This window comes from Elgaria multicarinata, chromosome 11 (assembly GCF_023053635.1).
Source record: "Elgaria multicarinata webbii isolate HBS135686 ecotype San Diego chromosome 11, rElgMul1.1.pri, whole genome shotgun sequence".
NCBI classification, from domain to species: domain Eukaryota; kingdom Metazoa; phylum Chordata; class Lepidosauria; order Squamata; family Anguidae; genus Elgaria; species Elgaria multicarinata.
Genome location: NC_086181.1, coordinates 33700939 through 33714632, shown reverse-complemented (window position 1 = coordinate 33714632; position 13694 = coordinate 33700939). Strand labels below are relative to the sequence as shown.

Below are 13694 nucleotides of genomic sequence, written 5' to 3'. Positions count from 1 at the left end.
GGTCGTTTCGGCTGAGAGAGTTGGCCATTGGTCATTGAGTGAGCTTTATCACTGAACAGGAAGTTGAACTTGTGCCTGACCTATAGCCCTGCCACCCTGAATGGGCTTGATCTTGTCTGAAGCTAAGCAAAGTCAGGCTTGATGAGTCCCTGTATGGGAGACCACTTAGGAATACCAGGTGCTGTAGGCTTTTTAAAAAAAGCGGGAGGGGGTATTTGCTCTTCCCATCCACTCTCCTATGCCTACAACACTCTTACCATGATTTTGGTCCCCTTGTTTTTGTTGATCCATGTATCATCGTGCCAGTGGATGAAAAATCAATGTGTATTTAACTGAATTGGGACAGAGCCATGTTGGGCAGGCCACAACGAGTAAATATAAAGCAGTGACTTGTAACCTTTAATCCACTATTGCCTGCTAAGTGTGCCATGACATCACCGAATGCTACCCATCCACCCTGCCCATGCCACACGCTCTTCACTGGTGAAATGGTGAGGTAGAAGTGGGAAAAGAGATGATGTGATGGATTCTAAAAACTCATTCAGACAAAGGATAAACAGGTTCTCAGAATGCCAACTTTTATTCGAGACCCGTTTTATTTGAGAGACTTATTTTCCTTGTTAGATTACAGTGCTTTGTCTGTTTTCTGTCTGGGAGCTCATCACACAAACTTACACCCAGTTCACATGTCATGGTGGTTAATTGCTGGGTTGTTTAGCCCCTAAACAACCCATCAGCCTGAGTTCACACGTTACACTCCCAACCTCTGATCGGGCTAATCAAAGGTTGTTTGCACAAACAAATGGCTCAGAGGCAGTGTGCATCCCCACAAATCTTGGGTTAAATAACCCATGATTTGCTGCCATGACATGCGAACGGGCTCTTAGTTTCATTGTAAGTGGGTAGAGGAATGTTCTTTTGTTGTTGTTGGTTTTGCCCCAAATGGAGACTGGGTATTCATGTCTGATTCATCTTTGGTATGTGCTGCTATTTTAAGGGCCTGTGGGCTGGGAGGATATAGAATGTGATCCTCAGGGCAGGGTAAGCAGTTTGCAAGAACTCTCCGCTGGCTATGAGAGGCTGTTGCAAGAGGGAGGAAGTCCTATTTGCCACCAAAAGTTCTGAATACCACCCAAGTTCTCTAGTTTGCCTGGTGGTGGTGGTGGAGCACATGGCCCCAGCTATGAATCACTCATAAAACTTAGGCTAAAGAACAGAATCAGACGTTGAATCATCATTAGAGGTGGACTGTGTTCAAAAAGTTGTTTGAAATAATGACCCATTTAGGGTTTAAAACTGAGCTTTATCAATTAACACCGAGGGGAATTACGTGGCATGCCGTGTCTCGGCGTTCATTGAAATCACTGGTGGTTCTGTGTTTTTTATATGCTTTTAAAAGTACAGTGTTCTATTGGGATCAAGGTGGAGAAAAAAGCTTATGGCATTGTGGGATAAACTGCAGCTTAAATCACAGAGAGCTTATGGTTTGCATGCAGAAAGCCCCTGTTCGATGCCTGACTCCTTCAGCTTAGAAGAGCCTTCCCCAACCTGGTGCCCTCCAGATGTGTGGAACTATAGCTGGGTGGTGGTTTATGGCCGTTGTAGTCCCAATAACCCAGAGGGCACCAGGTTGGGGAAAGATGACTTAGAAGGTTGCTGCTTGCAGTGCAGGGAAAGATACCTGCCTGGGATCCTGTTGAGCTACTTCTCTCCAGGAAATAGTGGGCTAGATAGACTTCAGCCCTTTTGGACCTTGTCCCACTTCTGAATTTTTTTTTTACCGTACATTTATAGCTTCTTGTTGTGACCCAGACTGTGCAGCCCATGAGTGGTCCCGAAGGCCGGTTTTAAGGCCAATCTATTGCCTCTGTTTAGACGGAACGCTGAAAAGCCAAACTTTTATTCTGGAGGGAGGTGGTTTTGCTTCCACGTTTTGGGATTTGGGCAGTTCCAAACACACCCACACCAACCATTCCCCCAAATCCTTTTGCTAGGAAGAGATCTCCTTTCTCACTCTCGGGAGCAGCTGCTACTGCTGCTAAGGCAAGCAAAAAAGTAGCTCACAGCTTTAAAAAATAAAATTTATTACAATCTTTTTTTAAAAGCAAATGTCACGATGTGTCCATTTCGCAGATTCCAGCCTCTTGTATGTCCCAGTCTTCGTATATATTCTAGCTTGCCCGTAGCCTGCTGGTTGCAGTCAAATGTTTGGGATTGCTGATTGTCCTACCCAAAAATCTATTAGGTTCTCACCCTCTGGCTGCTGCTTGGCTCTCCTCTCCTCCTGCCACATATGTCTTACCCTTACAATATCCTCCCCAAATTCCTGATGGAGCTGAGGGAAGCCCATGTTGGGGAATCCTGCTTCTGCCACCAATTCTGAAGAGGGTAGTTTGACATTGGCTGTCAAGTATCGCGGGTCTCCCTCTAATTTGGGAGGCTGCTGGCGCTTCAGTATCTGAAACTGACTCTCCAGCTCATCGACCAAGGCCCGGAGGTACCCGCATCCCGCTGTACTGAGGGCTCTCACCCAACCTTCCATGGTTTCCTGATTCTCAGCTGCCATCTTGTAAGATCTGCTGCCAAGCAAGCCACCAGGGTAGGAAATTTCAAAGGTGTGCGGTTCGGAGGCAGATTCCTGCAGCTCCACGGTGCAGCCTTCCAGGACAATGAGCCGCAGAGGCCCCCGCTCTGCGCTCCGCTCCCGGCAGAAGAGAAGGTTTCCTCGGAGCTCACACCAACACGGCTGGTAGGAAGCGTTGCGATTGCTCTTCTTATATAGTAGGCCTTGCCGGTCTGCTGCGTATGGCAGGTGGGAAGAGACAAGAGCGCTGGAGATGTGGAGTTTCATGGCGGGGACGAGATGTTGAGGTGTTCAACCTTCAGAGGGTATGAGATGTTTTTGAACCCTGCTGACAGATGCACGAAGAAACTAGAATGGGGAAAAGTAAGATGGAGTGCTCAGAAGAGGAAGTGCAAATGTATATTTGCCTTTCCCAACTTGGTGTGCTCCAGATAAGTTGGACTACAACCACAATTGTTCCTGAGCAGTATGAGCTATGCTGCCTGGGGTTGATGGAAATTGTAGTCCAACACTTCTGGTGAGCACCAGGTTGGGGAATGCTGGAATAGATGAATGACGGAGGAACAAGAGGATGAGCATAACCACGCTGGGGTGATGGTGTGAAGGAAAGGCAATGAGGCAGCAAGAAGAAAAATAGAAGCGAAGTACAAAAGGGCAAAGCGAATGAAATGGATGGAACGAGGGAACCAAATTCGGAGGGATATGAAAGTGGAAAGAAAGGGCAGATCAAAGAATGGAACCCCATGCTGGGGTCACAGAGGGAAGATCAGTAATTAGGGATGGAAATAGATTTTTTAAACATTCTGGAAGAAGATCAGGTGGAGAAGGTAAAGTAGGATGTAAGAATGAAAGGGGGAAATCAAATTAAAAAATCAACAATGTTTGATAGCCTCGCCCAACTTAGCTCTGTTGAGATGTGTTGGACTGCAACTTCCAGTGCCCTGAAGCTGTCCTTGCAGGGAATGATGCAGCTGGACAGCCATCTTGTCAGGGATGCTTTAAGGCGGATTCCTGCATGGAGCAGGGGGTCAGACTCTATGGCCTTATAGGCCCCCTTCCAACTCTACTATTCTATGATTCTACAATGGGAATGTGGAGTGTGCCAAGTTGGAGTGAGGCTGGTTTATGATAACAGGCATGAAAGCACAGGAGAATTAAAGAGAGAAGGAAATAAAATAAACGTATTTGAAGAAGTGAGGATAAAAGGTGGCAGTAAAGAAAGTGAAAGTGATTCGAATAAGGTAATGAGAGTGAAAAGACCACATAGATGAATTATTATATAAGAGGAGAATAAAACAGACTTCAGAGAGGGGAAAGGGTGAGAGAAATGCAGTGAGAGGGAAGGAGGGCAAAGATTTCCCTTCTAGAGCAGCCTTCCCCAACCTCTGGTGCCCTCCAGATGTGCTGAACTACAACTCCCAGGATTCCCCAGCCAGCATAGTCCAGCACATCTGGAGGGCACCAGGTTGGGAGCAGCTGTGTAAAGGTTGCTAAGTGAGATGTTTAGGGATGGGATAATAACAGGGCCTTTTCCCAACAGGAAATACTCTTGAAGTAAGTTAACTACAGCAGTCACAGGCAAGTCTGAAGGAACTGAGAGAAGAGGATACAGCCTCTCCGTTGAGTACCTTACCTTTGGTTTTCCCCTTCGATGACTTCGATTTCTTTTACTTCCGGTCCGTTTGGTCCTTCTGCCACCGTCCGAGAGCAAATGATATCCCAGGTGAAGGGGCGGGGCTTGAGCTCACCTGCCTTGCTCCATCCAGGTACTTTTCAAAGTCACTTGATCCCACGTTCCAGGAAGCAAGGGCGGGGAGGTGGAGATCCTTACTTTGATCACGGCTCCTTGCTTTCTTCACCCGCAGTTCCTCTCAAAAAGCAGGAAGAACAACCAGCTAGAAAGAGGAAGCAGGGAGCCCCCAGTGAGGACTGCAATGTAACCACCAGCTGACGTTCTCTCTGGTTCTAAAGAGAACTACCTCTGGTCCTAAAGAGAAGTACTACAGCAACAAATTCCTGTGGGAACTGGAGGGTGTCGGGTTCTGAGTTCAAGTTATGACAGAATTTTTAAAGGGCCCATTTTTCTGAGTTTCCTTGCCCACCCCATGAATTGTATTCTCTCTCTCTCGCTCCTGTCATTAATTAAGAAAAGATTGGTGAATACTGGAACAGGGGCCTTTTTGGTGATGGCATTCCCCAGCCTCTAGCAGAGAGGAAATACAGCAATCCTGTGTATACACTGGGAATAGAGGTATGAATTCCAGGGCAGTAATTATCAAAGGGTGGAGCCGCACAAATGCCATCCCTGTTTTGGGACACAGGACACCTGAAGGAGAAATGAGTTGAGAAGGGTGGGGCACGCTGGGAAGTGTAGAACTTTTTTCTGTCTCGACATGCCAGTCTTTACTTAAAGCAAAGACACACCCTTAGTTTAATTAGAACTTCAGAAGAGCCCTACTACATTAGCCAAAGCAAGCCTTCGCCAACTGGGTGCCCTATGGATGTGCTAGACTGCAACTCCCAGCATCCATCCTCCAAACACCATGAGGGCTGGGGAATGCTGGGAGTTATAGTCCGGAACAAACAGGAGGACCCCAGGGAAGTAATGAATTGAACTGTGTACAAGTTGGGTTTTTTTTGTGTGTGTGATTTTTAATATGTATTATCTGGGATGTATGTATCCCCAAAAACTCAACATATGCAAAAATTTGTTCACGTTGTACCATATGTTATACAAACATTGATATGTATAGTCAACATGCATTAAAGTATGACACCCCTTACACAGATACAAGGCTCTTGATATGAGATTACAACTTGGGGCGAAATATCTTAGAGTTATAGTTATCTTAGAGTTATAGTCCAACACATCTGGAGATTGGTAGCTATGTGTCCTTTTGTTTTACAGAGAATTATCCTTTATTTGAAAGTGTCCTCTATTTGAAGGGTTGTCCTTTCTAATTCTAGTTTAAAGATAAACAACAATAAGACCTGTTGCCTATCAGGAGTCGACATCTGAAGAGCAGATTGAAAAGGCAAAGCACGTGGGTCCATCAGCATTATGGTAAGATGCATTGCATTTCTATTTAAATCATCATCATCATCATCTCTAAATGTGCATATATAAAAATAAATTAGCCTATGCAAATTGGTGTCATTTTATTTTTCTTGATGCATTTCCTCTTTTACACGTGTCCCTCCCCTCATTTTTTTTAAATAATCCATTTTCTTATCATAACACACAAATACTGAGCCTTAACACTTTGCCCATAGTTCACTCAGCCCTGCCTGTCAGTATCAATGAAGCAATCGGCTGCCAGAAGTCAGTGTCACTTCCGGTGCGCCGGGAGAGCGGTAGGGGGAGATGTCTGTGTCTCCCTACCGTCATATCCGCTTCGAATGGCGGCAGGACCCGGATGTTGATTCCTTCACCGTGGTGGTTCCAGAGTTGGGGAGCTGCTTCTGCAGAAGTCGCTTAGGTGGGTGCCGGCTCCTTTCGGAGGGGTAGGAGTGGGGGCAAAGGGCGAGAGAATGAGGGTGGGTGATAATTTGCATATTATAATTGCTCGCTGCGCTTGGGCTCATGGGAGTTGGCGGGAACCTATTTTGGAGGAGGGGAGGAAATGGGGGCTTTTAGGGGCCCCAAATAACTGCCCCAGTGGCATCTTAGGTTAGTTCCCGCTTGATTGGACCTATGAGGGAAATCCGTCTCTGTAACATAGAACAGGCTTATGGGGGGAGGTAGGCCTCTATTCTTCCCTCCTCGCCCCCCCCCCCCGGGGGTAGTTCGTTAGGGTGGCCCGTTTAGGAGCTAATTGGTGGGTTTCCAGAGGAGTTCATTTGTATACATCATTGAGCCAGTCTGCTGTTCATGGAAGGGGGCAATTTATTGTATGAGGTGGAAACCAAAGTATTTCTTCAGAAACCTTGGTTTCTAGTCCTTAAGAAGGTGAAGCAGAAAAACTGCTCTGTTTGGATAATGCTCAACAGCTGGTGGAGTTTCTACTTTTCTCATGTATCTACTTCTTTTCTTTTTGGTGATCCAATCTTAGTCTTGCTAGCTAAGGTCCCCTCAGTACCTCCCTTTTATTTCATCCCCACAGTATGTGAAAATCTAGCAGATTGAATTATTTGTACATACAAGCGCAGTGTAATTCTTACTGAGAAATTTGTGGTGTATTATTGCAGATACCTTGAAACAAACCTGTTGAAGGAACTTCTCTGGTTCTGGTCTGATAGTTGAAGCTTTATTCAGATACTGGACGTTCAGGAGAGCGCCGTTCTAAAGGCTTGGGCTGGGCGGCTCTGCCTGTGGGCGGGAAAGCACAAGGATCTTCCAGTTTGCTATGTTTTTGTGTGTTTCTTTGGCTTTGAGGTTATATAAGTCGCTGAGTTGCATCATGGCAGGGTTTCTGCTTATACAAGGTGGCAAAAGATGCATTTAAAGCACACCCGTGTTCTTCTATGGCTGGCAAAGATGCATCCGGTAGCTACATGTTTACAAACTTCCCCCCCCCCCCCCCGAGACCTGCAGGGTGGAGATAAGGGCCTTATCTGCAGCAGAACCACCATTCTCCTGATGCTGGTTGAGTGAGCCTATCAGCACTGCCAAGTCCCTCTCCAGAAAGCTGCATAGCATGCATATAGGTCTGTTGGATGTCTGGACTCCCATCTACATACCTCTGAATCGCATCTGCTTTTCATAGGGCCACAATGTCGAAACGCAAGGTGACTTTTGAGGATCAAGAGGATGAGGATGAAGAGGAAATCAGTTTGCCAAAGAAGAAGGTGAGAGAGATTGATTTTCTTCTACAGCAGCCTTCCACAACCTGGTATCCTCCAGATGTTTTGGTCCTCTGTTCTCTGGCTTTTCCCAGCTATTAACTTGTGTAAATGTTGTTAAGCTTTTATATGAATGTATTTTATAAAGGAGAGACTTTTCTGTAGTGGCCTCAAACCTCTGCAATGAATTGTCTTTGGGGGTCTTGCAGGCCCCACCATTGCAGGCTTTTAGGAAGGCACTGAAAACATACCGTTTTGCTCTGGCCTTCTTCTGGTTATGTTTTATTGAACTGGGCTGTAGCTGCACTTTTATGTTATATGTTTTGTTTTATGCTAGTGTTTGTTGTTTTTTAAGAATATTTGTTACTGTTGCTGTTTTTACTGTTTTTATTACTGCATTGGATTTTATTGTGTTGAGTTTTACTCTTGTATGCTGTCCTGGACGGGCTCCTGCCCTGAAAGGCAGCCAAGAAATATTTTAAATAAATAAGAAAATAATTTGATGTAGACCATTTTGGGATTTTAAAATGGGAAGCAGTATATAAATACTTTAAAATAAGTTGCAGGCCAAAATATATGAAGGGGCCCAGGTTGGAGAAGGCTTTTCTATAGCTTGGTATTCAGTGGGTGGGGGAAGCCAATAGGGAACAGTCTGTGTACCATTTTTTTAAAATCATGCTAAAACCAGGAGGCTGTACTTACTGAAGAAGCTATAAACTGGTGACCCTGGGAGAAAGGGGGCACACACATCGGTCTTCAAGCCCAGAATTTTGATGCCATTTCTTTGTCTTGTGAATAGCTGGTGGAACCTGCCATTGGTGGGCCAGGCAGCCGATTTAAGGGCAAGCACTCCTTGGACAGTGATGAGGAGGATGACGAAGAGGATGAAGGTCGAGGAAGCAAATATGACATCCTTGCTTCAGATGATGTGGAAGGTAAGTATGAGACCAGGAGTGGACGGGTGGGTAAATGTACAATTTTATACAAGAATTCAGTATTCTCAGATCATTATTTGAAAAACAAAAAGCTAGTTTCTAGTCCCTCTGACTGTAAAGATAAGAGGGATTTACCTTGTGTTTGGGATGCCAGCAGTGTGGATATGGCTGCTTTCCAGTTCAGCTCTGAATGGCGTATAGGCATAGAGAAGTTGGGTTTCTTTGAGTGGGTGGTCAGCTGAGGCACTTTGGGTACCTTGGCCACCTGCTGCTAAAATGGCTGTTCTCAACATTCACTTCTAGAGCCCAAGGGAAAGGCTTGTGTTTGTTCTGGCAGTGGGCGGCGTTCTGGGCTTCCCATCACTGAGCCCTCCCAAGCCAGGACAAGAGTGCTGAGCAAAAATGTGGAAGCACTTGTATATGCATGCACAATATTGGAGGCTCTAGGGCATGGGTAGGCAATAGGCGGGCTGCATACAGTATCTGTGGCCTCTATTGCCCACCAAAATTATTTAAATTTTTAAAAAATGTATTGGGAGTGGTGATTTTGACTATTTTTTCACACTTTTAGTGTTCTGTAGCTACTGGAGCACCAAAAGGGGCGAAGTTAGCTTGCTCCAGATGCTGGTGTTGTTGTTTTTTAAAAAAATCTTAATATTTTTTAAAAAATTGTTCCATGCACGGAAGGACCGCTGTACTTTCCAAAGCTGCTCACCCTTATGCTATGGAGAGTGGAAGGATTGTAAAGTGAAAAGATTCCTGGTTGCTCATTTCTTCCAGCTCCAGTAATTAGCATGCAAATCTTGCAGTAATTTTAGGCCAGCCTTAGAGTAGGCTGGTCTGTCAGGAATTGATCTTTTCTCGTTTTACCCTTGTAGGGCAGGAATCTGCCACTATTGACTATGAAGATGGCGTACGGATCACCCCATTCAATTTGCAGGAGGAGATGGAAGAAGGTCATTTTGATTCAGAGGGCAACTACTTCTTGAAGAAAGAGGCGATGATCCGAGACAACTGGTTAGACAACATTGACTGGGTAAGATGGTCAGTGCAGAACAGCCGGTGCAGACAAAGTCTCACCTATAGAAGTAGAGAACCGTCGCTGTTCCTACAGTATGTGGAAAGGCTGTGTGGAATCCCTGACCATACCACAGGAGTGCAGGAATTTCGACTGGCTGCAGAATAGCAGTTTCTTTCACTTGCATTATTTAAGCATAAATGCAGAGATTCTGAAATGACCTGCAGAGGGAGCCAGAATGGACATGATTATGTAGTCCTATGGCTAGGTCATGAGTGAACCCTATTGTATAGAATGATAGAATCACAGAATAGTTGAGCTGGAAGGGGCCTGTAAGGCCATTGAGTCCAACGCCCTGCTCACTGCAGGGATCCACGTTAAACCATGCCTGACAGGTGGCTGTCCAGCTGCATCTAGAATGCCTCTAGTGTGGGAGAGCCCACCACCTCCCTAGGTCATTGGTTCCATTGTCATACTGCTCTAACAGTCAGGAAGTTTTTTCTGATGTCCAACCAGAATCTGGCTTCCTGCCCATTATTCCATGTCCTGCACTCTGGGATAATTGAGAAGAGATCCTGGCCCTTCTCTGTATAATCAGAAAAAAATCTTAACTTTGATATCTGTAAAATGATATCATATTCAGACTTTTTGTGCATGCCTCTCAGGCCATATGGTGTTTGAAAATATGCTTAGCTTGTCCAAAGTTTGCCCCTTCCCTCGCCCAGTGAGCTTTTTGGCCAAATAAGAACTTGAATGTGGGGCTCCTCAAAAGTAAACCTGCACAGCCATACATAATGGGCATAAACGCAAGAATAATTGTGAGAATGGACGAGATGGCAAAGCGGGTTTGGATGTGGATTTTTCATGGGCATTTTTTATCACGACATATTTTAGAATTGTACTAGCTTTTGGAAATTGATTGCATCTGTTGAAAGTAGGTCCAGGCGTAACATTTTAAAATGAAAAAAATCGAAAGACTGTTGTTATAGGGATAGGATTGAGCAGCCAGTGGTGCATCAAACGAGGTTAATGTGATCCTTGGTGATATTACATGAGGACAAGTCAATGCAAAAGGTAGCATTACTAGCTTAGGCATCCACCAGAGTTCAGACGTGAAAGCTGTAAATTAATGCTTCTTTTATGCATATGTTTTGGAAATGCCCAATAGTTGCCTCCTTTAGGGCTAAATATGTATTAGAAAGCGCTTTAATATTTACTGATGTAGCTGTTCTCTTAAATTATTTACCTGCTTATTGGAATGTAACACATGATCTGTGTAAACGGATTTTTCACGCTTTCTTGATTGCTACAGGACTGATACCACAATACTGGAAAGATAAAAGCTCACTGCCTATAATGCAATGAATTTGGTCTACTTTTACTGAAGTTTTTCCTTTATTCCTTTTTGAAAGCATGTTGTAATATTTGAAACTGAGCTCTTTAAAACATATAGTTACACTTGCGACTTTTTGTTTGTTTTGTTTTGTTGAAACTTATGTTAAAAAACTTGATTTTAAAAATGTTTTTAATGGTATATCACTTTTCTTTTCCGGCCTCACCCATCTCTCTTTCTCTCCTCCCTACCAGGTCAAGATAAAGGAGCAGCCTCCCGGTCGGAAGAAACCCCCACTAGATTCTGTTGATGACGAGGAGGAGGAGGAAGACGATGACCTTGAAGTCGGCCGGGCACCTTTGGACAAGAAGGAGCTGCTGGAAGGGATGGTGGATTTAGTGCTACCTGGCGAGACAGTGGCTAGAGCCATTCAGAGGCTTGGAGACAAGGGCGCACCCAAGACCAGCGGGCGTCAGCGGAGGCCCTGGAGCCGCCTCAAGGCGGAGGAGGCAGAAACAGCGGAGGAAGGTGACCCCCAGAAGCCCGGGTCTCCTGAGCGGAGAGAGCAGCTGGAGCGCCTGTCAGGCCTGGCTGACCAAATGGTGGCACGAGGTGTATACGAGATCTACCAGGAGACCCGGGAGAAGCTAGTGCTGAGGCTCCGGGCGTTGGAGCATCCTCCTGCAGCATCTTCCGCCGCCGAACCGGAACTCGATATGTTTGCGGAGGATATTGATGAAGCAAAACTGGGGGAGAAGACGCCAGCGGGTGAGAGTCCTCCGGCGGTCAAGGACTGTGCGATTCTGGGGAGGGAGTGGACAGGGAAGCCTTAAAGTGGAAACAAACGGGCCGGAAAATCACACAGGGAGGCTTTTTGCAGAGCTTTACCACTGCAGGTGAGGGATCATACTTTTCCCTGCACTTAGAAAATGAGTATGTCAGAGGAAAAGGTCTCAAGCCTAGTATTTTCCCTGATACATTAGGTGCAGGGTGCTGATGTGAGAAAGCATTCAAGCATGCGGTTCCCCCCAGCCCTGAGGATTTATAGTACAGCCCAGCTATACCTGTACCATGGGATGGTCCCAGTTGTGTGCTTCGGTTCTTAGTTGCTGGGACTTAGGTGGAGTCCGCAACCTGACACATTCTAATGCTCTCCCAACAGCGGCAAGCATGGGGCAGCAGCGGGATGATGACAACACTCTCTCCGAAGTGATGTGGGAATATAAATGGGAGAACACAAACACATCTGAACTCTATGGACCCTTTAGCAGCTCACAGATGCAGGTAAGAGACTGAGCACAGGGCATCAGGTGGGCCGCTGTTAATTCACATCTAGGTTGTGTGGTTTTGGTCTGTGTCTCTTCCTCGTCTTATGTTCACTGTTCTTGTTTCTTCATCCTGTTCATGACCTTTCTTTCCATCTGTACCGTCACCCTCTGGCTCATCGTCTCCTTTTGCTTCTCCACCTTTCCATTATTCTTTCCCCCCATTTCTGTTATGCATTTCCGTCTCAAATTCTTTGGTCTTTCAGGTTCACCTCTATCCATTTATTGTTGCTACTTGTTTGATTCCATCACTGGGCTCTCCCTGGATGGCGCTCCGTGTGGGGCTGCCTTTGAAGAATATTCGAATGGCACCTATCGCGGTGGCCTCCCTCCACAAGCAAGAAAAAGATGCCACTATGAAAGTTTCCTTGTTTGCAGTGGCTGCCTCAAGGGGTTTTAAACATTAATGCAGTCAATTTCCATAGAGATAATTTTGTTAACATTTACTGCTGGTTTTTTTTTTGCAGAGTTGCTTTTTTTTTAAAAAAAAACACTTATGGAGTTAGAGAGGGGTGTGTGTGTGTGTGTGTGTGTGCGTGTTAAACAATCAAGGATTTTGATTGATATTACACCAGTTGCCAGGCTCCATGCAAATGTGTCCTAGATGACTTGGGCTGCGCATGCCTTAAAACCTGTCCCTTTTCTGGCACCCCATCACAGTCCCAAAAGTAAACCGTGGAAGAGGGCTTTTGAACAAAACCAGCCGCATGTCAGGTTTGAACACCCAGGATGCACAAGGGCTCATACTGGCAGCTCCTCTGTATTTCTGGAACTGCCCTTGTGCTGGCTTTGCAAGAACACATTTTGGAAGCGGTTGTAGCTCCAGGCTGTTTGTGCTCTGCAATCTTCAAGCCCAGAGCTGCAGAAGTCAACTGCCTTAGAATCTCGGCATTCATCATAAAACAAGTTTCTAGAACAATCTTCTCTTCCTCTTTCTGTTTTGGGGAAAATCCGCTGACTTAAAATATATGGCCGGTTCTAACGTCCTGCTTTGTTGCTTCCCACATGGCTTGCATGCATCTTCTAGCTTTTGCTTTCTGCTCGTTCTTTTTCAGTTTCGAATTTTGGTTGGCTCTTTTGATAAGCCAACATGCAGTATTGAGTTCTATTCCTTTCCAGTGCCACTTCCTGTCTCCTTCACGCTCTCTTCTGTATCTCTCTAGGACTGGGTATCTCAAGGCTATTTCCCTGATGGGGTTTACTGCCGGAAGGCAGATAATTCTGAGGGCCAGTTCTACAATTCCAAGCGCATTGATTTTGACCTCTACACGTGATCGGAACCCGCCTCCCGCCCCATGGAGCACGACAGATGGAACTCAACGCAGCGGCAGACTGAAAGAACTTGCCGGACTTTAGGGGGTGGGGGCCTGGGAAGGGGTGTGTGAGCGTGAGTGTGTTTGCAGAGGGTGGGGGAGAGGGTTGATTCGCTATCGAATTCTGAAAATGTTTCAGGTTTTGTGAAAAATAAAGAATCAACCTTAAATTGGGTGGGTCAGCTGTGTCTTTCTCTGCTGTCGATCACAGCCAGTCATTCCTCCGTGGGGTAGGATAGCAATTGGTCATCGCAGACTGCCATGTTCGCTCCCTACTTCCTCGTCCCAGTTGTGAATTCTCTCCTGCTTCTCCAAGCTTCTGACAGCATCTTGGTGATGAAAGGACAAAAAGCTGCATGTGAGCAAATGGAAGGTGGTGAAGGGTGGGGGACTAGACTGGCTAA

At 45.8% G+C, this 13694-nt stretch overlaps 2 protein-coding genes across 4 annotated transcripts; one reads left to right on the top strand and one right to left on the bottom strand.

The window, feature by feature from the left end:
* Nucleotides 1-2067: 2067 nt before the first annotated feature.
* On the bottom strand, nucleotides 2068-4597 carry LOC134406788 (sesquipedalian-1-like). Of its 2 annotated transcripts, none has more exons than XM_063138363.1 (2): nucleotides 4218-4597; nucleotides 2068-2932 (listed from the first exon to the last, which is right to left on the bottom strand). In XM_063138363.1, the coding sequence occupies exon 2, from the start codon at nucleotides 2849-2851 to the stop codon at nucleotides 2201-2203; it is 651 nt and encodes a 216-aa protein (XP_062994433.1). In that variant the 5' UTR covers nucleotides 2852-2932; nucleotides 4218-4597; the 3' UTR covers nucleotides 2068-2200. The 2 variants fall into 2 exon arrangements, with proteins under 2 accessions (XP_062994433.1, XP_062994432.1); XM_063138362.1 differs by having other exon boundaries at nucleotides 2068-2880.
* Nucleotides 4598-5954: 1357 nt separating this feature from the next.
* On the top strand, nucleotides 5955-13460 carry CD2BP2 (CD2 cytoplasmic tail binding protein 2). Of its 2 annotated transcripts, XM_063138354.1 has the most exons (7): nucleotides 5955-6063; nucleotides 7291-7372; nucleotides 8166-8301; nucleotides 9180-9337; nucleotides 10907-11420; nucleotides 11815-11936; nucleotides 13141-13460. In XM_063138354.1, exons 2-7 carry the CDS (start codon nucleotides 7298-7300, stop codon nucleotides 13249-13251), a joined length of 1116 nt encoding a protein of 371 aa, XP_062994424.1. In that variant the 5' UTR covers nucleotides 5955-6063; nucleotides 7291-7297; the 3' UTR covers nucleotides 13252-13460. The 2 variants fall into 2 exon arrangements, with proteins under 2 accessions (XP_062994424.1, XP_062994425.1); XM_063138355.1 differs by lacking the exon at nucleotides 5955-6063 and having other exon boundaries at nucleotides 7148-7372.
* Nucleotides 13461-13694: the final 234 nt, after the last annotated feature.

Coding starts and splice junctions, on each gene's coding strand:
- CD2BP2 (XM_063138354.1), top strand. CDS start 7,298: ATGTCGAAACGCAAGGTGACTTTTGAGGATCAAGAGGATGAGGATGAA. Junction 7,373..8,165: donor TCAGTTTGCCAAAGAAGAAG/GTGAGAGAGATT, acceptor TCTTGTGAATAG/CTGGTGGAACCTGCCATTGG. Junction 9,338..10,906: donor GGTTAGACAACATTGACTGG/GTAAGATGGTCA, acceptor CCTCCCTACCAG/GTCAAGATAAAGGAGCAGCC.
- LOC134406788 (XM_063138363.1), bottom strand. CDS start 2,851: ATGAAACTCCACATCTCCAGCGCTCTTGTCTCTTCCCACCTGCCATAC.